This window comes from Lissotriton helveticus, chromosome 4_1, assembly GCF_964261635.1.
Source record: "Lissotriton helveticus chromosome 4_1, aLisHel1.1, whole genome shotgun sequence".
Taxonomy (NCBI): Eukaryota; Metazoa; Chordata; class Amphibia; order Caudata; family Salamandridae; genus Lissotriton; species Lissotriton helveticus.
Window position 1 is genome coordinate 787,258,261 of NC_136063.1, and position 27,982 is coordinate 787,286,242.

Below are 27,982 nucleotides of genomic sequence, written 5' to 3' on the forward strand. Positions count from 1 at the left end.
CAACAATTCGTACGGACTGAATCCCTTCAGAGAATTTCTTGGCAGGTTGTTTAGACTACGTTGGACACTTATTAGATGTTTGACCCACCCAGATCCTGAACCTAATATCCTTTCTGTTATAGATAGCTTTATGCCTTGGTTTTTTCTTTACACCATCCCGTATCCCTCAGGAAGGAAGTGAGAAGAATCCCGCTGTGCTATGCTCATTTGGCAATGATCAAAGTGAAAACATTGGTCAAACGTAGCATGCTCCTAGCGTATATGCCATTTAGACTCGCAAATCTTTGTATAACAGTCCCGACGTCAGCCGAGTGCTGGGGTCTACATTATAAGTGGAAACTAGTCTTTGTTTGTTAATAGGACGCATTATTTACACTGGTCTTATTGATTATTGTTTAGCCCTTCTTGAGTGAAACGCCATGGTATTACACCGTTTCTCTCGCCGCTGCGATCTCTGTTGCAGTCCGGGCATTTTTTTTACAAAAATGTGATGCTGCAGGCTCATGCCTGGCCACCAGTACACTGATTGTAGTTCTTCCAGAGAATCTTTTAGTTTGAGATGACTAAGACCCTCACCTATATGTGTATCTACAATTAACAAAGTTCTCCTGTCCATGTTTGGAATTACTCTATCCCCCACTCCAGGGATTCGAGCAAAAGGAACGGAGTTTGCATCGATTATGTATGTATAATTGAGTGGATAGTTGATCGGTAGCGCTGAGCAGTCGCCTTTTGATGACGTTCTCACCGCCAGCACTGTTTCACCGTCAATGTATTTCACTGTACGCTTTTTTCTAGCTACGGAAGCCGATTTAGTTGCTACCGCTGTGGCTGTCTCAGCCAATGAATTCCCTGCAACGTGAATGCCATCACGCTGATGACTCAGTGAGTGTATCACGTGAGTCTTTGGTAGTTCTTTCTGTAACAGAACTATTTGTTTCCAAAGCAGTTTTTGCTGTATTGTTGCACCTGTGTCCTCTTTGTAACCGTTTTGAATCCATTTCTGCAAATCGTTGTTATATGATTTGACGCAGTAATATGAATCGGACACTATAAGTGTCGGGAATTCGCGATCTGCATTATCTAGCGCCATTTTCAATGCTATTATTTCAGTCTGTTGTTCTGAATTAGTTTCTACTGAGTGTGTTTTTGTTAATAGAGGTCTTAGTTTACCTCCGCGCCACACTTCTTTTGTAATCTCACATGTGGGGTTGTATGCTTGTTCTCCCCAAACGGAGGATTGAGCATGTCCGTCTGTATAGATTACACAAGCGTACTGTCGTAATGGCAGAATGTCGATTGGCAGAGGGAATGTTCTTTCATATTCTAGATATTTTAATTCCTTTAGTTCTGGATCAAAGTAGTATTTTACTTTGTCCATTGTAATGGAATTCACCCATTGTATCCATTCCGGATTCAATGCTGTTGTTGGTAAATTACACGGTGTTGTTAATGCCTCAAAGGCTGATTCTGCTGTTCTGACTGTGATACGTCTACCGTCAGCTTTATCTTTTTCTCTAGCTATTGCGGTTTGAACTGCATGAACAATGTTTTCTTTAATGCTGAACTTCTTTTCAGCTTCTGTGTACAAGTGTGATTTGAATGCAATCGGTACCTTTTCTCCCTCATTAGAGGTCAGGTATGTGAATCCGCATCTTCCTGGGATGACTCGAATCACAAGATTGCGTGTGTTATCACGTGTTTCTAATTTTGTTTTAATTAACATGTCTGTTTGTAAGGATCTCAGAATTTCTGTGTGTATTTGAGTCCAATTGGTTCTTTTAAAATCTGGTTTTATTAGATCATAAAGGGGTTTGACCCTTTCTGCGTAATTTGCAATGTATGTTCTTCCGAAATTTAGGAAGCCTAGAATTGACTGTAGGTTTTTTTAGTGTTCTAGGTGCTTGGAGTACGGCACATTTCTCTAGGAAATTGTCAGCCAGGCTTTTGCCTTCACTTGATAATTCATATCCTAAGAACAGGACTGTTAGATGGGCAATTCTAGATTTTTTAAAGTTGAATTTGTATCCCTCTGCTGCGAACCCAAGTATTATGGTGTTCACTCTCTTCAAGTGAGTATCCAAGTCATCATCTGTTAGGTATATGTCGTCGACATAAGATAATGCTTCGTCATCATATGTTTGTAGTAACTCTGTTACTCTCGCTGAGAATAATCCTGGTCTGTTCTTGTACCCCTGGGGTAACTGACAGAATTGTTTTTGAGCGCCATTTATTGAGAAAGCGGACAAGTATCTGCTCTCTGGTGCTATATTTTGACAAAAGAATCCATTAGAGATGTCTAATGTTGTTTTGTATTTTTTGCGCACTATGTTATTCATTAGTGCAGCACTATGCGAGTTTTGCACTGCAAAAGTTTTGCAACATGAGTTAAGGTGTCTGTAATCCAAAACTAGACGATTTGAATTGTCTGGTTTGGAGACAGGAAACAAAGGGTTGTTCATTTGTGAGATGCAAGTTTCAATCACCCCCTGGTATTCTAGTTGATCTAGGATTTCTTTTACCTGTTTTTTAGCTTCTTGCTTGATTGGATACTGTCTTTGTGCAGTAGGTTGTGATTTTAACTGGATTTTGTGAAGAGGAGGGTCCTCATCCCATCCTACATGATTTTTATATAAAGCAGGAGCTTGAGCTACTGCCCACTTCCTAGCAAGTGTGTATTTTTTATGAATTGGAATATGATTTGAGAAGGCAGGCATAATTATTTCTTCGCCATGAGGGCACTCCCTGACAAACTCTGGTGGCCAGTCTTTTTCAGCTAGAAGGATGTCATAGCCCTTGGAGAGATTATCCCAAAATAGGCCCCTTATTTTCCTAGTCTTATCCCCTTCTATACGTAACGTTATTTCATATATTTTGTGAGGTTTGCTAACTCTGGTGTCTGCAGTTTCCACTTGAAGGTATTCATTTGTGTCCACTGTCTCCAGATGATTCATAAGGACTTTGCGAGCTATGCTCACTTCTGCTGCGCTGTCTAGCATTGTCTGAGCCCATTCTCCGTTTTTCAGTTGTGTCCTCGGTATTTTTGGCATTGTTAATTACTTTAATACTGGCTACCTTCTTTTTCGGAAATTGTAATTTCTTTTTTAGATGAGCAGGTTCCTTGTCTTTGGACTTGACGTGCTCTTCCCTGTGTTCTGATCGTCCTCTTCTTTCCGATTTCTGCGAGGAAGTCTGAAAAGATTGAGAGGGATGTGTATCAATTTCTTGATATCTATCAGGCTTCTTTATATTATCCCTATTTCTAAGGTTGTATTTTTTCCCCAGAGGGCTCACTTTGGGGAGACCTGCGTCCTTGGTTCGGAGATCTTTCTCTCCGCCGAGGAGACCTTCCTCTGGACTGGAATTTCTTTTCTTTAGGATTGGATTGTTTGTTTCCATCCCAGCTCTTTTTCTGTGTTGTTAAATTATTTAAAAAAAATACTTTTTCAGGACTTTCAATCAGTTGGGGTTTTACTGGTATTCCACCTAAACTATCTCTACCTAGTTCCTCATAGGATTTTTCTATAATTCTGGCAATTTCAGCTGGTTGGTCTGCTATATCTGTCTCTTTTAACCTTTGGCGGATCGCCATGTTTGCTGCTTCTCCCTTTATGTTGGCTAATAGTATTGCCGAGACCTGCTTGAAGTCTTTTAGTAATTTCATACCAAGAGTTAAAGCGGGTTCTGGACCGTATTCATCTTGAATTTGTTTTAGCACATCTGGTGTTACTGAGATGGATGGAACACCATGCGTTTTTGTGTAAATGGAAGCAAAGACTGTACCCCAAGTGTCACAGTCCTCCACGTGTGGTGCGATTCCCATTGGAAGACAGATAGTCAGAATCCTGTGTTTTTCTAACGGGGTGGTGTCTGGAAACACCGCCTCTATTTGGGTGATTTTTTGTGCTAACCAGAATGGTATTTGTTACCGTTTAGCTGGTACTTTACCTAGGCAGGACTGTATGTTCTGTGGTGTAATTTTATTTGTATTCCCCTGATGAGGGGTCAGCTGTGGAATTTTAATTGCTGGTTGGATTGTTGAAGTCCGCATTACATATTGGACGAATTGTCTATGTACTTTTATTAATTGTTTTAGTTGTATTAAAAGATCTGCTGCAGACATTCTTTCGATGTGGTGTGTATCCGGCTAGGACCGGCCACGTTGCTCCTGGTCTACCTAATGGACCGAGCCTGGTGATGTGATTATTATGTTTTAGGGCGCCATTAAACAAGAGCAGGTGCTCTTGGAATTTGAGTGGTACTTCCACCTCCTCGAAAGGAATGTACTCATCAGGAGGTTCCTCTGTTTTGTAATAGTGGAAGACCTTTGTTACAGCATTAGCTGCTGGAAAGTTTATCCATGAATAGAATACCTCTGTCTGCCGATACTCGTGTGCCTCAATTACGAATATGACTGTGCCACCTCTAGGTGTCAGTCCATTTTCTATACGTTTTAAAGTTACTGATTTCCTTTTGTTGACCGGGATGAGTATTATATCCGGGTCTGCTTCTTGCATAGTATTATCAGCTGCTACGAGTTCAGCTGCTATTCTAGCTGTCTCTCTTTCTTCTTCACTGTCTACCATTTTACCGACAGGAAGGTTATTCCGTTTGTTTGCAGATCAGGTTTTTTTATGGAAACAAAGATTAGATGCACAATATTTTGGAACAGTGTATCCTTCAACGTTGATTGAACCAAGAACCATACATAGGAGTTTCCTCCTGCGAGGTTTGGCGGATATGACCTTTCACCCACTCCAGACGTCTTTGGAGTATTATGGGAAAAAAAGGGGTCTGAGTGAAAAAGCACGACTGAGTTACTCTAATGTCTTGCGTTAGTTTTATCGCCTTTCCAAACGGTTGGGCGCCATGTAGTGTAGTTCCTATTATCCCAATAGGCTCTGCGCATTGGAATAATACCTTCAATAGTATAGGCCTAGACCAGACGTTAACTAGGTCTTCTACTGTCGATATTAGACTTAAAGTTTTGGGTTTGCCAGCTAGCTCAGAGGTCACTAGAAACTTTCTCGAATAGGCAAGGAGGAGTTGAACCTCCCTGGATAGACAAGAAGGGATTTAGTTTCTGACAACCATAGAACATGACAACTTTGCTCTCCCCTAATCAAGAGTGAATCTCTAGAGTCGTGTGAAAACAAAAGACAACTTATTTTACTCAGTCAGTACGTGCATTCTTAGTTTCACCAGATTGTAGAGAAAAGGAAGAGACGGGCGTGTTCGATAAAAGATGTTATTTATTGATCAGTCTCTTTTCTCGTACAAGAGAAATGAATCGATATTATTGCAATACTTATGGTTAAGTAAAGTGCATACAATAAAAGCAGAAGTATAAAATAATACTGTAAAAACATTTATATGGTTTCTAAGCCATATGGTGGTTTAAAATGGATAAAATAGATACATACATATATACATTTGACTAATCGTACTCAACTGGTGCTTCTAACTACGCCTACCCCGGTGTACCTGACCTAAGCCTAATATGTGGGCGGGAATAGAAAGTAGCAGTTTAAGTTAAGTTTGTTTTTGCCAAGTGACTGACTCAAGAATTCTCTGCAAGGGGTTATTCAGTTCTGTACCTGGAATCTAGGATGGTTGAGGGATGGTATCTCTCGTCTTTGGTCTCGATATTCCAGGCTGCCTGCAAGGGCTGCTTGGAAGCGCCGGAGCTGGATTTCTCGGCAGGAGAAAGCAGCGTCTCGTTCTCAGCGCGTCAGGAAGGCGGGGCTGCGCCAGCGGGGTCCGCTCTGTGCTGGGCTTCGGCAAGTCTGGCTGCTCCGATCTCGTCACCACCGCGTGTGTTTGCTTAAGGCAACATCGGTAATATTTATACCTGTAAGGTGCCGAGATTGACGTAAGGATGGACATAGATACGTCAATAAGGATGTCATACGAACTGGTCGTTAGCACATTCTTTTGCTGAAGTTCTCGGTGAAATCAAAACAATGGCCGCAGGGTTTTTCCCAGGTTGTCATAGGTTTGATTTGTTTTGAGAACTCCGTATGCCTTATCAGGGGCTGGAGGAATATTGCTTGCCTAATTAGATGGCAAGCGTTATGACCTAATCAGATAACGCGTTCCTGTGCCGTGGTGTGGTTTAATCAGATAACGGTTTCTGCATCATGGGATGGCTGCTAGTTAACTTGTTAACCAGAACAGGGTCAGGAATAGGGGGATCGATACAGGACCTATAGGAATACATCACAGATACATTCACCTCAAGCTCATGTTCGCTGCAGAAATACTCAAACCTCGTCAAGGCTTGTTGGAGACCCTGTCTGGTTTTTGAAATCAAAAGAGTATCGTCAGCGAACATGAGCAACGGAATTTTCATTCCAGCTAGGGATGGAGCGTCCGTCGGATGATTTTCAAAGTACTTGGTAACCCTATTAATATATAAGGAAAAAAGGGTGGGGGCCAGCACGCACCCCTGCCTAACGCCTTTGGCCACTGGAAACCTATCCGTCACCTCCCCTGGTTTGCCCCAGCGGACCTGGGCATAGGTATGTGCATGTAAGTTCACCAAAAGGCGAACAAGGGGGGGTGGCATGCCCAGTTCTAAAAGGCACTTCCACAACCCAGCCCTCGGGACGAGATCAAAAGGAGACCGCAAGTCCACGAAGGCTGCATATAGGTTGCCTTTGCCCAGGACAACCGTCTTCCAATAGAGAAGCATAAAACGAAATGCCTGGTCTAGGGTACTCACATGAGATCTAAAACCAGCTTGAAGGGGAGTTAGAACATTATAATCCTCAATCCATTCCTGAATCCTGGCAAGAACCAGGCGGGCTGTAGTTTTTTGAACCGCGTCGATGAGAGTGATCGGCCGGTAGTTGGATGGAACCGACCGATCGCCTTTTTTATAAATGGGCAAGATTTCTGCACCTGCCCAGGATTCGGGGATTCTGGCACCAGTGGCCAAAGCATTTACCAGATAGACTAGATATGGTACCCAAAGGTCATGATCATGTTGGAATAAGTCAGCTGGAATGCAATCTGGACCAGGTGCCTTACCCCTTGGGATAGATTGCAAGACTGATTCGACCTCTCTAGCCGTAAACACTAAGGGATCAACCGACAATGGCCAACAGATATTTTCCTGCGCGTCACTAAGACACCTAAATTGATTCTCAAAGAATTGAACCCATTGTTTTTGATCCACTGAGGCTGGGCTCGGTCGGTCATCCTGGGACAAACCCCATTTAAGTAGGTGCCAGAACCGTTGCAAGTTCCTACAGCCACATGCTTCGGTTAGAGCTGACCACCGGTCATCATCCCAAGTTGCCTTAGCGGAACGTTTGGCTGCATTAAAAGCCTTCCTACAAGATCTAGTAAGAACAGGATTCTTAAGTTTTAGAGCTTTAAACAGTTCTTCATGGGTCCGACGGCACTCGTTATTAAACCACTTAGAAGGTTTCTTAGTCCTCCTATTACCCTTTTTAGAAACAGACTTAATAAACAGTTTTTTTAAAGACATAAACAAACTGGTATGTGTGTCTGTAATCATTGAGTTAATCACCTCCTGTGAGTCGCTTTTGGAAATCTCAACCAGAGCATTAGAGACCAAAGATCTGATCGTTTTACGAGCTTCAGGATCTACAGAGATTTTAGGCCAGCGTACCCTTCTCTTATCGTTGGTGAGAACAACTACCTCCTGAACTAAATTGGGCAAACTTTTAACCGGTCTCGAAAAGCTACGATCCCTTATTTCCACCACCAAGGGATCGTGATCGCTTTCCGGGCGTGGCTTTACTTCCATGTCCACCACCCTAGGCCATAGTTTCACATCCAATAATACATAGTCAATACGGCTACTGTATCTACCATTACTAAAGGTATGTTTTCCCATCCTATCGGAGCGCACTCTACCATTTAGAGCACGTAATCCCAGATCCAAACACAACCCTTTAATAAAAATAGCCGATTGGGACCACTTTTTGATCGGGGCTAAATCAAGTTGGGGTATTCCCCAGGCCACATCCTCAGTCTCTGTTAGAATGCCATCATCCTGACTCAGTGGTTCGAAGCAGGTATTCAAATCACCCATTACAATTATATGACCAACTGCCGGGGCATCACTTAAAAATGCATCCAGACAAAGGAGGGTAGGTGAAACCCTATCGCCCTGGACGCTCCTAGCATATACATTAATCAACAAGATATTTAACCCACTGGGAGATTTAAAACTAACCATTAGTATATCTGGGCTGTCAATATAAACTTCCTCAGCTGACACACCATCATATTGACGAACCCAGACTGACAAGCCACCCATAGCTCGGCCTCTATTCCCTCTAATTGCAGGTTTGCTAAAGTTCAAATAGCCAGAGAGGAACAGTGGAAGGAGAGCCCAAGTTTCCTGGAAGGACCAAACATCACCTTGACGAATAAAGTTGATCCAATCGGGAATACACATGCGCGACTCAAGACCAGCTATGTTCCAACTGCCCAGGATAGTGCCATATCTATCAACTGGGACACTGTCAGTATCTATAGCAGAGGGGAGAGCTTCGTCGTCCAAAAGAGCAACTTTATCTTGGATATGGGCAACTCCATTTGTAACCTCAGCTTGGATGCCGAGGGACCCACCCTGAGTACTCAGAACCGTTATGGCACTCTCAACAGCTGGGACAACACATAACACTGTTTCTGGTACCATCTCCCTGTCGCCAGATGAACACGAATAGGCAATGCCCCCCTTATCACTTTGGGCTGCTTTGTCATTTAAAAAATGTACATAATTTACATGGCATGATAAGTTAGCTAGGGCGTCACCAGTGCCCGTACAATCAGTATTACCCTCCCTACTCCCGGAAAAATAGCTGGTCAATCATTGAACGCTAACCCTGATAAGGGCTCATAAAGATTCCTCAACGGGATGCTCCAATGCACATTGGGCTGGGTATATTTACTTTGATTGTTATGTACGGGGAAGAGACTTTGGGGCTGGTTACAGTGTGAAAAAGCGGACATAGAGGAGGGACCTAGAAACTGGGATTTGGGATTAGCCCAGTTCGAGTTTTGTGAGGAGCTATTATAGCTCGATTGTGCGTAGGAACGAAACAGGGCCTCTGGGTTGATTGGTGGACCATAGAAACTTGGTGTAAAGTTGGTCCATTTAAGGGACTGGTGCTCTCTTTTGGAGCAGTGTTGGCCAGATGGTTTGAGTAGTGTCTCAGGATAAAAGTAACTGAGATTCCTTGTAGAGATCCCTCCCTCATTGTTTCCCACATACCAATCAGAAAGGTGGGGAGCGACTCTGTGGTCCCTAAAGTTAATAATCACAGTAACACCATCTATGTCCTTAGGGCGTAAACCCACCCACTTACATCTTCTGACTGAGATAATATCCCCATTAAGATGGGCTGGAAGGGGTCTGTTGGTTTTCAGCAAGAAAATGACTTTATTTTTTAAATTTTCGTTGTTTTCCCGATTCCCATTAGAAATTGGGGGCACACCCGTCAATATAATCACAAAATTGGCTGAGTCCGGAGGGAGATCCACAATATTCCTACGATTTGTAGTTTGTCTCTGTTTCAAATTGTCAGAATTGAAAGCCCCAGGATTTACAGGTAGCAGTAATCCCTCTGAGGATGGTTTGTTGGAGGCCACCATAGGTTTTGCTTTAACGAGATTGGTGACACCGGGGGGTTTGGACACCAAAACAGGGGCTTTAGATGTTGATTTTGTAATACCTACAGTTTTATTATTTTTGGGTTGAATACTAGGAGCATGAATTGTGACACTAGGCAGTGGTGGTGGATTGTGCTGCCTATCAGAACTAGTGGAATGGGGAATATCAACAGGGGCCAGTAGACGATCCATTTTGTCTCCCAATATCCTTACTCGCTCCATCAAGGGTAACATATATGATTTAATGAGTTTCTCAAAAATATCGAAACTCTCCTTGTTAAACCCCGATGCCGCTACCTCAGGTAAAGTTGGGGAAATTGGTGATACAATAGGAGCCTCAACCACAGGCAGCACCATAAGATCGGTGGTGGGGTTAACTATAAAGGGAGAGGGAGTTTGTTTGCAGGAACCTTTTCTTTTGACACCACCTTTTTTCCTCCTTTTCCTAGGTGGGGAAGACACAACCTTTTTACTTGACTTAATAAGCTTGAATCTAGAAGCACTATTATTATGTGGCAAAATGTTCTCACAGGAACCTACACAGCCTACCGATAGATTAGTAAGTGTTGAATGCAAGTTGGGTGCCATGATCTGAGCAATTGGTGTGTTAAGATCAATTAAACTAATGGAAGCAGAGATAAGACTGTTTGTGTGATTTTCACTATGTGTGCTAAGACGTGTCGGGGAGGTGTTAGGAACCCTGAATATACTGGGAATTTGGTCCGTACCAGACGTATTCCCTTCAATGGCCGTCTTACCTTGAGCGGCCATTACCTGCGTGTTGTTTAAATCAGGTTGAGTGGACAGTGGTAGTTGCTTGAGTTGTTCAATGGAGCGACGACGCTCAGCGCGTCTCTCACATAAAAGGAGTTCCTTGTCTATCTCCTTGTGTGCCTTCTCGAAATATTTATCGAGAGGCCCAAGGAATGAGACACCCACACATGACGGAAGTGAGCTAGACATCACAACAGCTGAACAATATATAGTGAGCTAGTCTCAACCCGAACACTGCTCCAAGAAAGCACAACAACTACATGCAGTAGTAAGCTAATAATAAAAATGGAAATGACCTGGCCCAGCCCGGCCTCCTTCGGCCACAGACGGTCCCGCCCTTGTCCCTGGCTTCTCCCGGCGCTCACGCGCAGCGTGAAGAGCACAATATATTTATAGATAGGTCCGATGGAGGTGGGCGTGTCAGGCAGGCAGGGAGAGCGGCCCAGCTGATGGTGATTGGGTCTGGCGAGGCCTCCTGGGAGAGGTAGTCCCGCAGCTCGCAGCCCTGCCCACGCACTTCTTCACCCTCAGCAGTCTCAATTTGTTGCAGGATAGACCACTGCAAAGATCCACGTTATGGAATTTCCACAATGCCCAGCACACGAAGCGGGACCCGCGCAGCGGGTTCCGCGAGGCGCTGAGATGTGAGCGGAGAGAGGAGCAGCGTGACCGGATTCCACAAGTCAGGTAAAAAAAGCAGAGCCCCAATAAGTGTAGAGAACGCCAGGGATTTAAGGTCCGATGGAGGGGGGCGTGTCAGGCAGGCAGGGAGAGCGGCCCAGCTGATGGTGATTGGGTCTGGCGAGGCCTCCTGGGAGAGGTAGTCCCGCAGCTCGCAGCCCTGCCCATGCACTTCTTCACCCTCAGCAGTCTCAATTTGTTGCAGGATAGACCACTGCAAAGATCCACGTTATGGAATTTCCACAATGCCCAGCACACGAAGCGGGACCCGCGCAGCGGGTTCCGCGAGGCGCTGAGATGTGAGCGGAGAGAAGAGCAGCGTGACCGGATTCCACAAGTCAGGTAAAAAAAGCAGAGTCCCAATAAGTGTAGAGAACGCCAGGGATTTAAGGTCCGATGGAGGGGGGCGTGTCAGGCAGGCAGGGAGAGCGGCCCAGCTGATGGTGATTGGGTCTGGCGAGGCCTCCTGGGAGAGGTAGTCCCGCAGCTCGCAGCCCTGCCCATGCACTTCTTCACCCTCAGCAGTCTCAATTTGTTGCAGGATAGACCACTGCAAAGATCCACGTTATGGAATTTCCACAATGCCCAGCACACGAAGCGGGACCCGCGCAGCGGGTTCCGCGAGGCGCTGAGATGTGAGCGGAGAGAAGAGCAGCGTGACCGGATTCCACAAGTCAGGTAAAAAAAGCAGAGTCCCAATAAGTGTAGAGAACGCCAGGGATTTAAGGTCCGATGGAGGGGGGCGTGTCAGGCAGGCAGGGAGAGCGGCCCAGCTGATGGTGATTGGGTCTGGCGAGGCCTCCTGGGAGAGGTAGTCCCGCAGCTCGCAGCCCTGCCCACGCACTTCTTCACCCTCAGCAGTCTCAATTTGTTGCAGGATAGACCACTGCAAAGATCCACGTTATGGAATTTCCACAATACCCAGCACACGAAGCGGGACCCGCGCAGCGGGTTCCGCGAGGCGCTGAGATGTGAGCGGAGAGAAGAGCAGCGTGACCGGATTCCACAAGTCAGGTAAAAAAAGCAGAGTCCCCACTTACTGACCCACTCAGACACTATCAAACCCACTCATACCCATTCATAAACCAACTCAGACACACACAGCCACTTACAGAATCACTCCAACACTCATGCACCCACTCATACACCCACTCATACACACACACATACTCTCACACCCACTCGGGCCAGCACTCACAGACCCACTTTGACATTCGTGTATGCACTCAGACACTCATACATTCAGTCACACATCCAATTAGACACTCACATAGACCACATCAGACACTGACACACTAACATCCACTGAGACACTGATGCACCCACTATTTAAACCACTCACTCTCAGACAGCGACTAAGATACCCACTCACACACGCAGACACTTCCACACCCACTCACAGACCCAGACGCACCCACACACAGACCCACTGAAACACTTACACACCCGCTCACACATCCACTGAAACACTTGTGTGCCCACTCACAGACCCAGACTCTCACCCACTGTTAGTCCCACACACACACACCCACTCACAGACCTACTCAGACCTCACACCACCTCTCAGATCCACTGAGACACTCACACACCCACTCACATACCCACTCTGACACTCACAGAACCACTTAGAGACTCTTACACACACTCACAGACCGACTGACACACACCCATTTACAGACCCACTCAGAAACTGATACACACACACCCACTGATACACATATTCAGACACTTACACACCCACTCACTGACCCATAAGGTACTCACACACCCACAAAACCACTCACACACCCACTCACAGACCCATACAGCCATTCGAAGACTCACTCACTGACCTATACAGCAACTCACACACCCACTCTCAAAGGTTACAGGTTACAGTTAGGAAATACAATTTAAAAAACCTTAAAAAATTCACTGAAAAAACAAAGGTTACAGGGACATTATAGTTAGGAAAAAGATTTTTAAAAACGTAGAAATGCACAAAGCAAAGGTTACAGGGACGTTATTGTTGGGCTCGGATTTCACTTGTACAAAAACTGTGAAATTCAGCAGTTAAAGTTACCTGAGCTAACTATAACAATTTGCCGCCACAATGCACTGCTTATGACTTCACATATTACATTACTCATGACATGGTCAGTGATATTACCGATGACATCTAAAATGACATCACTGATGACATCATCCACAGAACCCCTCGCACCCCCACTCACATCCCCACACAACATCTCATGCACCCACAGACACACCCATACAAATGCTCACACAACCACTTACTCATCCAGAGCCACTCGGGCACTCAAGTATATACCTACTCACACAGCCACTCACTCACCTATACAGTTACTCCCACAGCCACTCATTCACCCATACAGCCACTCACACCCCCACTCACTCACCAATATAGCTCTTCAAAAACTCCCTCACCGATACAGCCTCTCAACAGAGCCACTCACACATCCACACAACCACTTACATATCTATTCAATTATTCATACAAGCACTCACATGTCTACTCACTCACCCATACAGCTAGTGTCCAATACAGGCACACCCACTCGGTTAAGCTGTGCACTGCGAGGAGCATGGTATATTTCGTTCATGTAACTAGAACTGCTGAATTTCTATGGTTTTCTATGAGTGAAATTTGAGCCAAACTATAACATCTCTGTAACCTATGTTTTTTTCTACGAATATATATATATAGATATAGTTAGCTCTGGTAATTATAACTCATGCTTGAATTTAACTATAACTCGCAGCCCATACATACAGTTTTCTCATCAATAATTTAATTGCAAATGTTGAAGTGAAATTATCAATAATGTCATAGAAGATGTCATGAGTAATGAAATATGTGGGCTAATTAGCAGTGCATGGCAAGGATGTGAGTCCAACACTCCTCGCAGGCAGCCAAACCCATGCTGCGTACGGCCTTTGGCCATGCGCAGCAGGGGTTGCTCACAGGGCTTACCCGCTGACCAAGCTCTGTAGCCAACACACACAGAGAGGCAGCCAACCCCACACTGTGCATGACATTTGGTTGTGTGTGATGTGAGGTTGCAAGCAGAGCCCTTCGTCCAACCCCCCCACAGGCAGCCGACCCAGGCTGCGGATGGTATTTAGCAGTCTTGCCTTCTTTATCTGGAGGGAGCACTTCTCCAGTGCCCTGTACTGCAAGCACTTTTCTTGGCAGTTGTGACAACTAGGGTGTCTGTGGAGGGGTGGCCCCTGGTGTATTCAGGGTCAATTGGTGAGGGTCTGAATTTCCTCTCAATGCGAGATGTTAAGACCCTGAATTTGACTGGGTCTTTGAAGATATCTTTGGATACATTCAGTATGGATCCTATCAAGGGTAGGTACTGCATGGTGCGCTCAGTGTGCAAAACTATCTCAACTAAGAAATTGTTGTGCATTGGTAACTTGTGGTGCTCTGCTGCTCTCTAAATTACACTGTGATATGAGGAGGTATCACCTGGTGGTGATGGCTTTGATGGTACTGGTGGTTCCATGACTGGGTCAGGGGTAACCACGTCGCAGTCATCCCACAAGTCTGTGGTGTGGTGGGTGTCTTGTGTCCCCTGTGAATCTATGTCTGGGATCGCTCCCATTTCCTCTTCATATGGAGAGGGTGGTTGTGTTTGTGGGGATCCAGGTGGGTTAATAGTCATTGGGCTTGTAGCTTTGTTGTTTAATGCCACCTTTTTTGGTGAATGCAGTGGCAGATCCTACTCTTGTGGCTGTGTTTTGGCAGTCTTGTTAAGTTTTTTCTGCATGGATTTTTGCATGGATTTTTGCAAACTATGTCCTGTTCCTCAGTTGGCATATGAAATTGTGTCTTTTGTTTCTTTGGAGCTGGATGACTGTGGCTTTGTAACCCCAGACATATGGCACGCCTTCTGTCACGAAGTGTGGCCATGGTGTTTGTCTGTCTTCAGAGCCAAAGGCTGTTTCGAATCGGAGAGGCTCGATCCCGAGCGTTTCTTCGGATCCGATGTTTTATGTGTGATTAGAGTATGTTTGGTAGCTTTGGGAGCTGATGTGCCTGTCAGTGCCAACTTATGCTTCGGTGCTCATGTGGTGCTGGAGCCTTCTCCGTGCTGTCGCCTTCTTCGCTTGACTGGGGACGAGAATGTTCTCATCCCTTCTCGGCTCTGAGGCATGCTCGCAGTGTCAACCTGTGCCACGGGCTGTGGTGTACCGTGGTGTGGTGGGGAAGGTTTGTGCAAGATGGTCTTGGCACGTGGGGGGTTAACAGTACTCACAGTGCTTGGTGTCACATTGGTCCTTGGTCCAGACATAGGAATCAGTGATGGCGATGCGGGCCCCTCAACAAGTACCGGAACTTGTTCATCACCAGAGGACGAATAGGAGGTAACATAGTAGGGGCGATGACTGGCCTCCATTTCTTCTTCGCTCTCATGCAATAACCCCGCCTCAGCTGGCAGTTCCATATCGCGTGCTAGGCGATGATCCCTTGGGGTCCGGAGCATCTTTTAGTTTTTTACCAATACGCAGGCTGCGCACTTGTCTTCTTTGTGCTCTGGGGTACAGATTACACTCTTTGTTAGTGCTGAAGTGTGCGTACTTGGCCCCACACCGAATGTACCATAGGAAAAGGTCTTTCTTTGTCTCCATCACCCGGAGATGGGCATTCTCGATCGGCGTGCATCGCTTACTGGGTATTTGCTTTCCGGCATCCGTTGGAAGTGGATTCCCGGGGTGAGTTTTTATTTTACCATAGGCAACATATGCGAATCTTCAAGAGTTCCATCCCATTCCGTCCAAGCCTGATGGCAGAAAAAACCTTTCTAACAAAGGAGGCACTGAACATGCATAATACCTCGGTGGGGAGGGTGGGGGGACGGGGGAGGGGGCGGTCAGGGGGGAGATGATGCCCAACACCAATCCTAAAACTTCCTTGAGGAAAAACACCTTGCAGAGTCCGGGTCCAACACTAAATGACAGGAGTATGCATAGCATGTGTATCTGCAGCGAATATATGCTACGAATATGGAATAATGGGAGTTGTACAGTAAACCATAGTAAAGGCACATATCATTTTCATCTTCACCATGATGTCTTGTGTCCTGACAAACCTTTGTGTAAGTGTTTTACCGGTTGGGCAAAGAGGAAATAAATCACACCGCAGAAACAAGCACATCTGTAAGACTGATGAGTTTCACAATGTACAAGTGAACTAAGTAGTCATGGGAAATTCAACAGTTCATATTCTGTGTCACCAGTGAACTACTATCAGATTTCAGATGTTTCTTACATGTCATGCAAAGTAAAGTCTCAGCAATTGCTAATTAGTTCATGATTGTTTGACATGTGCTGATTTTTACCTGTATCCACGCTTCCTTGTGTGCTATTCGCCCTGGCAAGACAAAGACTGCGATGGCTGGCATTGCGAAACTGAGAGAATGACGTGGTAGAGTCTATCGTATTCCTCCGAGCCCCCAGTGCATTTGTTTGATATAAAAACTGAGTGTAAGAGACAGTCTGGATGGAAGAAACAAGAAGACGAGCAGTTACACAAAACCAACTCTCATATTGAAAATTTTGGGAGCTACATATTTATTGAAGGAATGCAAACTACTTATTTTTCAGGTCATTTTACCCACGCACAACTATGGAAAAAAAAAACTCAAAAATTTCCCTGCATTCTTTAGAAGTGCAAATAATGCAATTAAAATTAATATCACTATTGACCTAACACATTCTAGCCAAAAAGTAAAAGCGCAAAAAACAAACACCACAAAGAAAAATACAAAATTACAGAAATTAACATAGGTTAAAACAATATTAACAAAGTGAACAAAGTGAACATTTGAATTTTCAGGCATTGTTTATTCCAATGTGCTTCCTTTTTTAACACATAAACAGCCTGATTCATCATTCTCCCGTTTTGCGAGCCCCTAATAGCGATTCATAACGAATCGCTATTAAGGACTTGCAAAACGGGATTCATGTAGAAATTGCATAAAGAAATGCGATTCCTACACATTCCTTATTTGCGATTAGCAAATTGCTAAATCGCAAATAAGGAATAACTCCCCATTCATTCCTATGGGCCAAAAGGCCCATAGGAATGAATGGGGGGTATTCCTTATTTGCGATTAGCAATTTGCTAATCGCAAATTAGATAGCGATTTAAAGGGTGCCAGGGGTGTCCAACGGACACCCTGTAGCACCCCTTAAATGCAAATTGAAACAGGTGTTGCGCACACACATGTCCAAAGGACATGTGTGTGTGCAACATGCAACTTAGAAAATGCTTTTAAAAGCATTTTTCTAAGTTTTCGCTATTTACCACGAGGTTTGACCTCGCGGTAAATAGCGGGCCGAAATTGCGAATTCGCAATTTTTAAATGGATGATGAATTGCATTTAAGGAATCTCAAATAGAGATTCCTTAAATGTAATTCATCGCAAAATAGCGAAATCGCTATTACCGATTTTTGCATTTGGGATGATGAATCCCAAATGCAAAAATAGCGCTCGCTAAGGGCCAGATTCTCAGAATCTGGCCCTTTGCGAGCCGATTTCGGCTTGATGAATCAGGCTGTTAGATTATTTGACTCCATCGGCAACCAGGCACTTGTGAAGGTGGCAAATCACATCAGACTATTCATAGCTGACGTCCAGGATGAGAGCAGAGACACTAATGGTTAAACAGAAGAAAATATTTAACCAATGATATACAAGTGGGTGGGGCACTCCTTTGTAGTAAATGACTGGATGGGAATAAAACCCTTCAACGCCGTCAATGATGACCTTGAAGTGCCCTCATCCTTGGATCATTTTGCTACTGTAAATCACACAGACATTTAGATGTCACTCACAGTATTTTGTAAGATGTGTTTCTGTCATGGTAACATACAACTGGAATGTAGACGAGTTACATCGGTTATCTTGCCAGAAGGGCTTCTAGCAGTGTAGTTTTACATAGAATATTTTCTCTCAGTAAATCATGAATCAAGTAACTTAGAATTCACGTGTTTTTTCACAATTACAGTGTACCTCCCCTTTAAAATGTGATCACAGTCTTAAGTTACAGCTTGGGGCGCGTTCAATGAGCTACAGTCTGTACACTCCAGGAAATGCTGGAAATTGTTGGTGCATTATTAACTATAATCTTAGGATCACAACTTGGTGAAGATTACTATCTCATCCATCCGTTCGAATTAAAAAAAAAATACAAGTGAGTGAACAGTCATTTTACCAATAAACACCAAAATTGTGTTCATTTCCAATTTTCAAAAACGTTGGACCTAAACGCTTAGCTATCATTGTCTTGTCACCTCTGTAAGCAGCTCGATCAGTTATTTAGTTGTTAACTAAAATATAATTATACATGAATAAAAATGTTTAAAAAAAATATAAAACAAGGACTTTAATTCACCATCCTAGTTTTCCCCAGATTAAGCTTTCATAACTGGAGCAAGGCCAATTTATTTACACATTTACGAAGGGCAAATAATACTAAAAGATAAGTAAGCACAGAATAGCATTCGAGTGTCTTATCACAGCAAAGCATTTCTTGCAATGCGATGGGATGGGGGCTCCCCTAAGGGCATCAGTAAATCATTTCAATTATTTGGTCAGTTTTTAATTTTTTAAACTTTAAAACGTTAAGTCGCTACATTATTATGCTCTTGCGGCTCTCCTCCCTTTCTCCTGTCCCACCAAAGGATCAGGGAAACAGAATGTCCTTGCTGAGTTACTTCAGAAGGCAGACAATCTCGTTTAATGTACTTATCAAAAATCTTGTAATCCGTCACAAAAAGCCCAAGACCAAAATAGAAATGACATTAAATAGCATTCAGATAGCCTGTCGATAACTCTACGAATAAATGTCAGAGCCAGTACCCTCTGCATAACTTGGTGAAGCTCTGCTGCCTTTCCGATTACCTTTCTGGCAATATTGATATGGAGGGGGAAGCCCTCTAGTCGAAGGTGACTTCTTCTCCCTCTCAGGCTGAGAGAGGCAGAGGGTGGCAGCAAAAGCTATAGTCCGGGGTATAGGTCTGTTTACCTGAATCTATGGAGGGACGTCCTCCAATTCCCCTCCATGCAGGCCGGACTGGCTTTAGCAGACACCGGGTGTTTCCCCGGTGGGCTGCCAGGGTGGGGGCCAGTTTTGGGACCCTGAGGGCCGTTTTTGATACAGAGGGTCAGCAATTCAGCCTCTTGTAACAAAATCGGCAGAAACCGGCCCTAGCAAGAAGCTCAGCCCCCCCCCCCCCGCACCCTCCCCACCAGGGGGGCCAACCGAGCAGTTTGCCGGGGCAGGGCTGGTTTCGGTTCCCAGTCCGGCCCTGCCTCCATGTAAAGTCTGGGCAGTCTCCCCAAACTGGGGTCAATTGAATTAGAAGAAGTGGGGTTATGAGATGCTAACTTTGGAACTGGGGAACCAGGTTTGAGTTTCAGCGTTGGCTTAACATCCTGTGATTCTGGCCAAATCACTTAATCTCCCTTTGCCTTAAAATCTTTTTTGAATTTGTGTAATGTATCTGGTGCTCATGTGAAGCGCTCCAATCCCTTCGGGACGAGTTGTCACCATGTAAAAAGGTAACAACAAAAACGTCTATTATGTCTGTAATGTGTACGAAGGTGTTTACACATTTGAGCACATACTTCAAGTGTGTAGTTTCCCAAGTGTCTGACAGAGTGAGTGGTGGAGTCCTATGAGCTCTGTGTGTGTGGACTGACAGAATTGTGGTTGGCTTTGGATCAGTCCTCTTAGAGTCCTTCTCAGACCTCGTAACATGCGGTACACAATCTCCTAACTGCTCCCCAAAGTCATTTGTCTCTGAAGGTCAGGGTGGTATCCCACTGGAGTTCAAGTAGTCACAGTTGCCCCAACCAGAGATAAACTACTCCTCCCTCCCTCTGTCTTGCAAGATCTGCATGCTTGAAGAATCAGGCCTCCTGTCATGGGCTAATACCATTTACCCTGAAGTAGTCCGAAACATGCCAGGCGGGTCTGCAATGCTTCATAGGTCAATGATCATGCCGCGTTCCAGCCCCTCTCAGACTCGAGAGCCTGCCAGGATCTGAAAGCAGCAGCGATTTTCACTGGCACGGCCTGGTCACCCAGAAAGGATATCATCTGGGTCCTTCCACCAGTACTTTTTAGTGTTTGTCTCTGTAACCAAGGACAAGCTTTGCACCTATGCAGCTGAGAAGGGGAACCCTTGATAGTAACTGACCAGGTTCAGGGAGGGAGAGGCACTAAGTGAGGACAAGCAGAATGCCCAGCTGCTTTGAAAGAACAGTGTGGGATAGCTCAATGGACCAGGTTTTCTCTGGAGATACAGAGCTGGGCAGGAAGTAATACATCAGGCAGCTCAGCATCTTCAAACCTACAACAAGGTAGAGTTTGCTTTGTTCCTCAATCAATCAATCAAAGCATTTATATAGCGCACTACTCACCCGGAGGGTCTCAAGGCGCTGGAGGGGGGTCCGCTACTGCTCGAACAGCCAGGTCTTGAGTTGCTTCCTGAAGGCGAGGTGGTCCTGGGTCGGGCGGAGGTGGGTCGGGAGGGAGTTCCATGTCTTGGCGGCGAGGTAGGAGAAGGACCGTCCCCCTGTGGTGGCTCTTCGGATGCGGGGGACGGCGGCAAGGGCGTGGCCGGTCGATCGAAGCTGGCGTTTGGGAGCGTAGAAGTTGAGGCGGCTGTTGAGGTATCCTGGGCCTTGGTTGTGTAGGGCTTTGTGTGCGTGGGTAAGGAGTCCGAAGGTGATTCTCTTGTTGACCGGGAGCCAGTGCAGGTCTCTCAGGTGTCCGGAGATGTGGCTGCGACGGGGGATGTCCAGGATGAGACGTGCTGAGGCGTTCTGGATCCGCTGGAGTTTCTTCTGGAGCTGGGCGGTGGTTTCGGCGTAGAGGGAGTTGCCGTAGTCCAGACGGCTGGTGACGAGGGCCTGGGTGACTGTCTTCCTGGTCTCGGTGGGGATCCACCGGAAGATCTTACGTAGCATGCGCAGGATGTTGAAGCACGACGAGGAGACGGCGTTGACTTGTCTGGTCATGGAGAGGGAGGAGTCCAGGATGAAGCCTAGGTTGTGTGCGAGGTCTGTTGGTTTGGGTGCGCTGCCTAGGGCGGGGGGCCACCAGGAGTCGTCCCAGGCGGAGGGTGAGGATCCCAGGATGAGGACTTCCGTCTTGTCCGAGTTCAGTTTCAGGCGGCTGTTCTTCATCCATTCGGATACCTCTTTCATCCCTTCGTGAAGGTTGGCTCTGGCGGTGGCGGGGTCGTTGGTGAGGGAGAGAATCAGCTGGGTGTCGTCGGCGTAGGAGATGATGTTGAGGTTGTGCTGGCGTGCGATGTCTGCGAGGGGGCTCATGTAGACGTTGAAGATGGTTGGACTGAGCGAGGAGCCTTGAGGAACGCCGCAGATGACTTCGTTGGCTTCAGATCTGAACGGGGGGAGGCGGACTCTCTGTGTCCTTCCGGCGAGGAAGGAGATGATCCACTCCAGTGCCTTCTCCTGGATTCCGACGTTGCTGAGTCGCTGCACTAGTATACGGTGGCAGACAGTGTCGAAGGCCGCGGAGAGGTCTAGGAGGATGAGGGCTGCTGTTTCTCCGCTGTCAAGCAGTGCTCGGATGTCATCGGTGGCTGCGATCAGGGCGGTCTCGGTGCTGTGGTTGGCCCGGAAGCCGGACTGCGAGGGGTCGAGGGATCCGTTCGTCTCGAGGAAGGCGGCCAGCTGCTTGTTGACGGTCTTCTCGGCGACTTTAGCAGGGAACGGGAGCAGCGAGATGGGGTGGTAGTTCTTGAGGTCGGTGGGGTCGGCTGATGGTTTCTTTAGTAGAGCGCTGAGTTCGGCGTGCTTCCAGCTCTCCGGGAAGGTAGCGGTGTCGAAGGAGGTGTTGATGATGTCCCGCAGGTGGGGTGCGATGACAGCGTCGGCCTTGTTGAAGATGTGGTGAGTGCAGGGGTCGGTAGGAGATCCGGAGTGGATGGAGTTCATCGTGCGGACGGTGTCTTCGGTGCTGATCGGGATCCAGGCGCGGAGGGTGGTGGTGGGGGGCGGTGGTTCAGTCGTGGCGTGCGTCGGTTGAGTGCTGAAGCTGTTGTGTATGTCCGCGATCTTGTTGTGGAAGTAGGAGGCGAGGGAGTTGCAGAGGTCTTGCGAAGGGGTGATGTCGTTGTTTCCGGCGTTGGGGTTGGAGAGCTCTTTAACGATGTTGAAGAGTTCCTTGCTGTTGTGTGCGTTGTTGTCCAGTCGTTCCTTGAATACGGTTTTCTTGGTGGCGTGGATGAGTTGGTGGTGTTTTCGGGTGGCGAGCTTGAGGGCAGTCATGTTGTCCGGTGTAGGGTCTCTGCGCCATGTTCTCTCGAGGGCTCGGCAGTTCTTCCTGGAGCTCTTGAGTTCGTCGGTGAACCATGGGGCTTTCTTGCTACCGGGTCTGCTAGGCGGGGTCTTCAGAGGGGCGAGGTCGTCTGCGCAGTTGCTGATCCACTTCGTGAGGTTGGTGGCCGCCTGGCTTGGGTTCGTTGCGCTGGTGGGTGGGTTCTTGCTCAGGGAAGTCGCGAGCTGGTCGGCTGTGATCTTGTTCCAGCTTCTGCGTGCAGCCTGTTGCTGGTGGTGGTGGATCGTGATCCTTCTGAAGCTGAAGTGGACGCAGCTGTGGTCCGTCCAGTTGAGTCCGGTGGCGTGGCTGAAGGCGATGTCCTTGCAGGATGAGAAGACGGGGTCGAGCGTGTGTCCGGCGTAGTGGGTGGGGGTGTTAACCAGTTGCTTGAGTCCGAGGTTGGCGAGGTTGTCCAGCAGGGTGGTGGTGTTGCGGTCGTTGTTGTTCTCCAGGTGGAAGTTGAGGTCCCCGAGGAGGATGTAGTCGGCGGAGAGGAGGGCGTGCGGGCTGATGAAGTCGGCGATGTCTTCGCTGAATTGTGTGCATGGTCCCGGGGGTCTGTAGATGAGGGTGCCTCTGAGGGTGGTCTTGGGGTTGATGTGGACCTGGAAGTGCAGGTGCTCGGCGGGTGCAAGGGTGTCGTCGGTGTTGGTCGTGATGCGGATGGTGTTCCTGTGGATGATGGCGATGCCTCCTCCGGTCTGGTTGATGCGGTCCCTTCGGATGATCTTGTAGCCGTCTGGGATGGCGATGGCGATGGCGATGTCGGGTGCTGAAGAGGCGTTCATCCAGGTTTCCGTGAGGAAGGCGACGTCTGGTGAGGTTGTGTCGAGCAGGTTCCAGAGCTCGATGGCGTGTCTGTGGATGGAGCGGGTGTTGAGCAGGATGCATTTCAGGTGGCTGCTGCTGTTGCTCGTCTTGGTCTTGGTTGGTGCAGGAGTATTGCTGGTCCGGATGCAGGTGAACTTGCAGACGTTGCAGCAGAAGGGTCCGTGGGTGCGTCTCGGGGTGGCTCGGTAGCATCCTGGGATTCGTCCGGCGTTGAGTGCGTTGAGGGTGGCGGCGTCGTACGTCCGGCGGGTGGGCGTGGTCTGCGGGGGCCAGGGGTCCTGGCGCTGGGCGCGGTCCAGGCGCGGACGGGCGTAGACGGGCTTACCTTTGGCGCACCTTCGGCGCTCATTCGGTGCTCCCGCTGCGCGCGTCCGCTGCGCGGTCGCTCTGGGGGCGTCATAAGAAGGGGGACGAGAGGGCGGGTCAGCTGGGCGGCGGGAGCGGCTCGGCCAATGGGCCGGTGGTGGGCGGGGCCTGTGGCGAGCTGCGGCGGGAAACTGGCGAGCAGGCGGCTCTGCGGAGGCTGGGCCGCTCGGGGGGGACAGGGGGGGTCTGCGGCGAAAAAAGGCGGCAAAGCTGGCAGGCAGGAGCAGGCGGGGGCAGGAGGCGGCAGGAGGAGCAAGGGGGTGACCACTCCTGAATGTTGTAGTGCCACAGACGGAGCCTGCATCTTTTCTTCTAGTTAACACCTGAAGCCCAGAGGTATCCTCAACCTCACCTCCTGACATGGGATCCACTGGGTTAGCTAGAGGAGGTCAGCTTACTTCCAACATTTTTTAATGTAAAATCTAGCCTATGCGGTTTTGGAACAATTTATATCAGTGATGTCATTTGAGATGCCATCAGTGATGTCATGAGCGATGTCACTGACTATGTCATGAGTGATTAATATGTGAGGTCATGAGCAGGGCATTGTGGGGAGAATATGTTATAATTAGCTCAGGTAACTATAGCTGCTGAATTTATTGGTTTTGTACGAGTGAAATGTGAGTAACTATAACGCCTTTGTAACCTTTGTTTTTTTCAGTGAATGTTTACGTTTTTTTGGGTGAATTTCTAAGGTTTTTTAAATTCTGTTTCCTAGCTTTCACCTGTAACCTTTGAAAATGAGTCTGTGAGTGAGTGCAAGAGTGTCTCAGTGGGTGTGTGACTGAGTGCGTGAGTGACTGAGTGCGTGAGTGCCTGAGTGGGTATGTGAGTCAGTGCTTGAGACTGAGTGGGTCTCTGAGTGGGTGCGTTAGCCTCTAAGTGGGTCTTTGAATGTCTGTAAGTGGGTCTGTGAATAAGTGGGTCTGTCAGCGGTCATGTGTGTGAGTGGCCAGGCCACATTTAGATGGGGGTGGGGGCTGCGTTACCCCCTCCCCAAGCGTGCGTCAGGCCGGAGGGCCCCAACCTCTGGGGCCTGGCCTTTTTATTCTGGGTGCCCTGGTCACCCAGTGACCTTTGTTGGAGACTCCTGGGGGAACCTCTGTGGGAGCCAGTATTGCTCTGACAGACAAGACAGCTGCTGAACAGTGTGTCAGAGAAATCCTTTCACTTTCAATTGTTTTTCCTGCCGCAAAACAGATGAAACCTCCACTTCCAGCAAGCGAGGTCCTTTTGTCAGCTCTTGCTTGCTGGAAGTGGAGTGTTTACTATGACTTGGCGGGAGCTGTCAGTTTCTGGCAAGCCACAGCAAACAGCTATGTCCCGCGGGGTGGGCACCCCAGGACATAACAGGTACTGGCCCTGGGGAATGGTGGTCCCCAGGGCCTTGTTTGGCTCCAGAAGGGGGGCCTCCCTCCTTTGATTTAGAAGAGCTTGCCCCGGGAGGTCACTGAGGCCAATACCAGCCCAGGACTTGGGCCTCCTTGCCCCACCTCCTTAAAAGTAATAGAAAGCTCTAGGGAAGTGATGATCCCTGGGGCCGGGGGTCTGCACGGACCCCCTCTTAAATGTGTAATTTTGCTCTGGGGAGTAGGTGGTCCCCAGAGCCGGGAGGGGGGGGGTTGGGGGGTCCACATGGTCCCTCAATTTATTTTTTGTATGTGGCTCCCTGGGGAAGGTCTGAGCACACCGCCCCCACTATGAAAAGATAAGCTCTGGGGAGGTGGTGGTGTTCGGGAATAATTAAGCTTTAGTATGTCCCCCTCCTCTTTTTTTTACTACCCGCATGCCCTGGGGACCTGGCCCACCCCGGAGCTATAATCAAAACAAGCGCGGGAGCCTACGCTTTTTTAAATTTCTTTTTTTGCCACGACTTTGTAAATTTCACAAATGCGAGGCAAAATCTTGTAAACATTTTTTTTTTAATGATTTAATGCTGTGGCGAGGTTCCAGGTGAACCCTAAGACCAACGCTTAGGGGCTTAGGGGTCAGGGTATTCCTATCCCGCTCTCTTTTTTTTTTTTGTGGGACTCGGCTTGAGCCAAGTCCCAAAATGGCTGCCAACACTTCGTGGTTGAAGGAGCCAATCATAGCTCTGCATTTTTCCAGCACAAGCTTGTTATTATATTTGCAAAGTCGGATATCCTTATATTTTGCCCTTAAATTTCTCAACTACTGAATGGATTTACACAGAAATATGATCTGCGTACCCAAATCTACCTTTCTGCCAAATTTGGTGTAACTCTGTCTAGCGGTTCAGGCTGTAGTTGTGTTCATGGCTCCTATTGGAATTCACGCCCCTCCCCCCCACTTTTTCTCGGGCCCCTGCTTGACAGATGACCTGGAAATGAATAGTTTCTTATCGGTCGGTGTAGTTTTGCAGCTTGAAGATCTTTCTGGATTCACTATGCTGTGTATTATTCTGCGGTCTAGTGGTTGGGTCCAGAATCGTAGTCTTTTCTCTCTTTTTTTTTTCCGTAGCCCAGGTGGGCTCCCACCTTTGGGCACCATCTTCGGATTCTTTTTTCTTGTTTTTGTGTCATGCTCGTGAATCCTTTTTGAATGTTTTCAAGTTCTTCCTTAAGTAAATTAATTTCCACCTTGTCTCTTATGGTGTCTGTTTGTATATTGTTCTTGTATTTCCACCTTCTCCTGCCTCATCTTTCTGGTGGATGTGGGTGGGTTCGCTAGTGAATCCAGAAAGATCTTCAAGCTGCAAAACTACACCGACAGGTAAGAAACTATTCGTTTTGCAGTGTGAATCTTTCTGGATTCACTATGCTGTGCATAGACTTTGTAGTGGTTTGTTATGTTTGTGGCGGCTGGGTGGAAGATGAGCGTTGGTTGTTGAATATGTGTTGAAAAGGGGGTGGTGATGAACAGAGTGTCTGAATTAAGCAGACCACTCTTACCCAGTCCAAAGATCAGGGCTTGATCCATCACCGTTATTTATCTCACTGCCCCATCCCAGCTCAGAACCTGGCTATATGCAAATTAGTCTGTCCCTGGCCCAGTGCATCATGGGAACAGGGCAGACCAAACTACCAAGCCAATTCTTCACCAGAAAGGAGACAAGCTACCGGGGACCGGTTTCTGGCATTTCAGCCTCTTCGGCCCGGCTTGCTTGAATCCTGATGGAGCAGTGAGAAAGGGACTCATGTCTGAGTATACCCTGCCACACCTATAGTGGCCAAAAACGATACAGAAAAGGGGGTGGTGATGAACAGAGTGTCTGAATTAGGCAGACCACTCTTACCCAGTCCAAAGATCAGGGCTTGATCCATCACCGTTATTTATCTCACTGCCCCATCCCAGCTCAGAACCTGGCTATATGCAAATTAGTCTGTCCCTGGCCCAGTGCATCCTGGGAACAGGGCAGACCAAACTACCAAGCCAATTCTTCACCAGAAAGGAGACAAGCTACCGGGGACCGGTTTCTGGCATTTCAGCCTCTTCGGCCCGGCTTGCTTGAATCCTGATGGAGCAGTGAGAAAGGGACTCATGTCTGAGTATACCCTGCCACACCTATAGTGGCCAAAAACGATACAGAAAAGGGGGTGGTGATGAACTGGGATGGTGCAATGAGCTAAAAAACGGTGTTGGACCTAGCCCTGATCTCTTGACTGGGTGAGAGTACTCTGCTTAATTCAGAGACTCTGTCCATCAGCACCCCTTGTTGTAAATTATTTTGTCCACCCTAAGCGTGGAAAGGTATACTCAGATGTGAGTCCCTTGCTCATTGCACCATCAGGATTCAAGCAAGCCGGGCCGAAGACGGCTGAAATGCCAGAAACCGGTCCCCGGAAGCTTGTTTCCTTCCCAGTGTAAGAATTGGCTTTTGTAGTCTGGTCTGCCCTGTTCCCATGATGCACTGGGCCAGGGACAGGCTAATTTGCATACAGCCAGGTTCTGAAACTGGGATGGTGCAATGAGCTAAAAAACGGTGTTGGATCTAGCCCTGATCTCTTGACTGGGTGAGAGTACTCTGCTTAATTCAGAGACTCTGTCCATCACCACCCCTTGTTGTAAATTATTTTGTCCACCCTAAGCGTGGAAGGGTATACTCAGATGTGAGTCCCTTGCTCATTGCACCATCAGGATTCAAGCAAGCCGGGCCGAAGACGGCTGAAATGCCAGAAACCGGTCCCCGGAAGCTTGTTTCCTTCCCAGTGTAAGAATTGGCTTTTGTAGTCTGGTCTGCCCTGTTCCCATGATGCACTGGGCCAGGGACAGGCTAATTTGCATACAGCCAGGTTCTGAAACTGGGATGGTGCAATGAGCTAAAAAACGGTGTTGGATCTAGCCCTGA

The 27,982-nt window shown here is 47.4% G+C and overlaps 1 protein-coding gene across 1 annotated transcript in view; it reads right to left on the reverse strand.

Annotated features, from left to right (window-relative positions):
• The window catches only part of CABLES1 (Cdk5 and Abl enzyme substrate 1), a 586,999-nt gene that overhangs the window by 150,906 nt on the left and 408,111 nt on the right, over window positions 1–27,982 (reverse strand). The window contains exon 6 of the mRNA XM_078687424.1: window positions 16,455–16,611. Coding sequence (XP_078543550.1) covers window positions 16,455–16,611 — 157 coding nt within the window. The remainder of the gene's footprint in view (window positions 1–16,454; window positions 16,612–27,982) is intronic.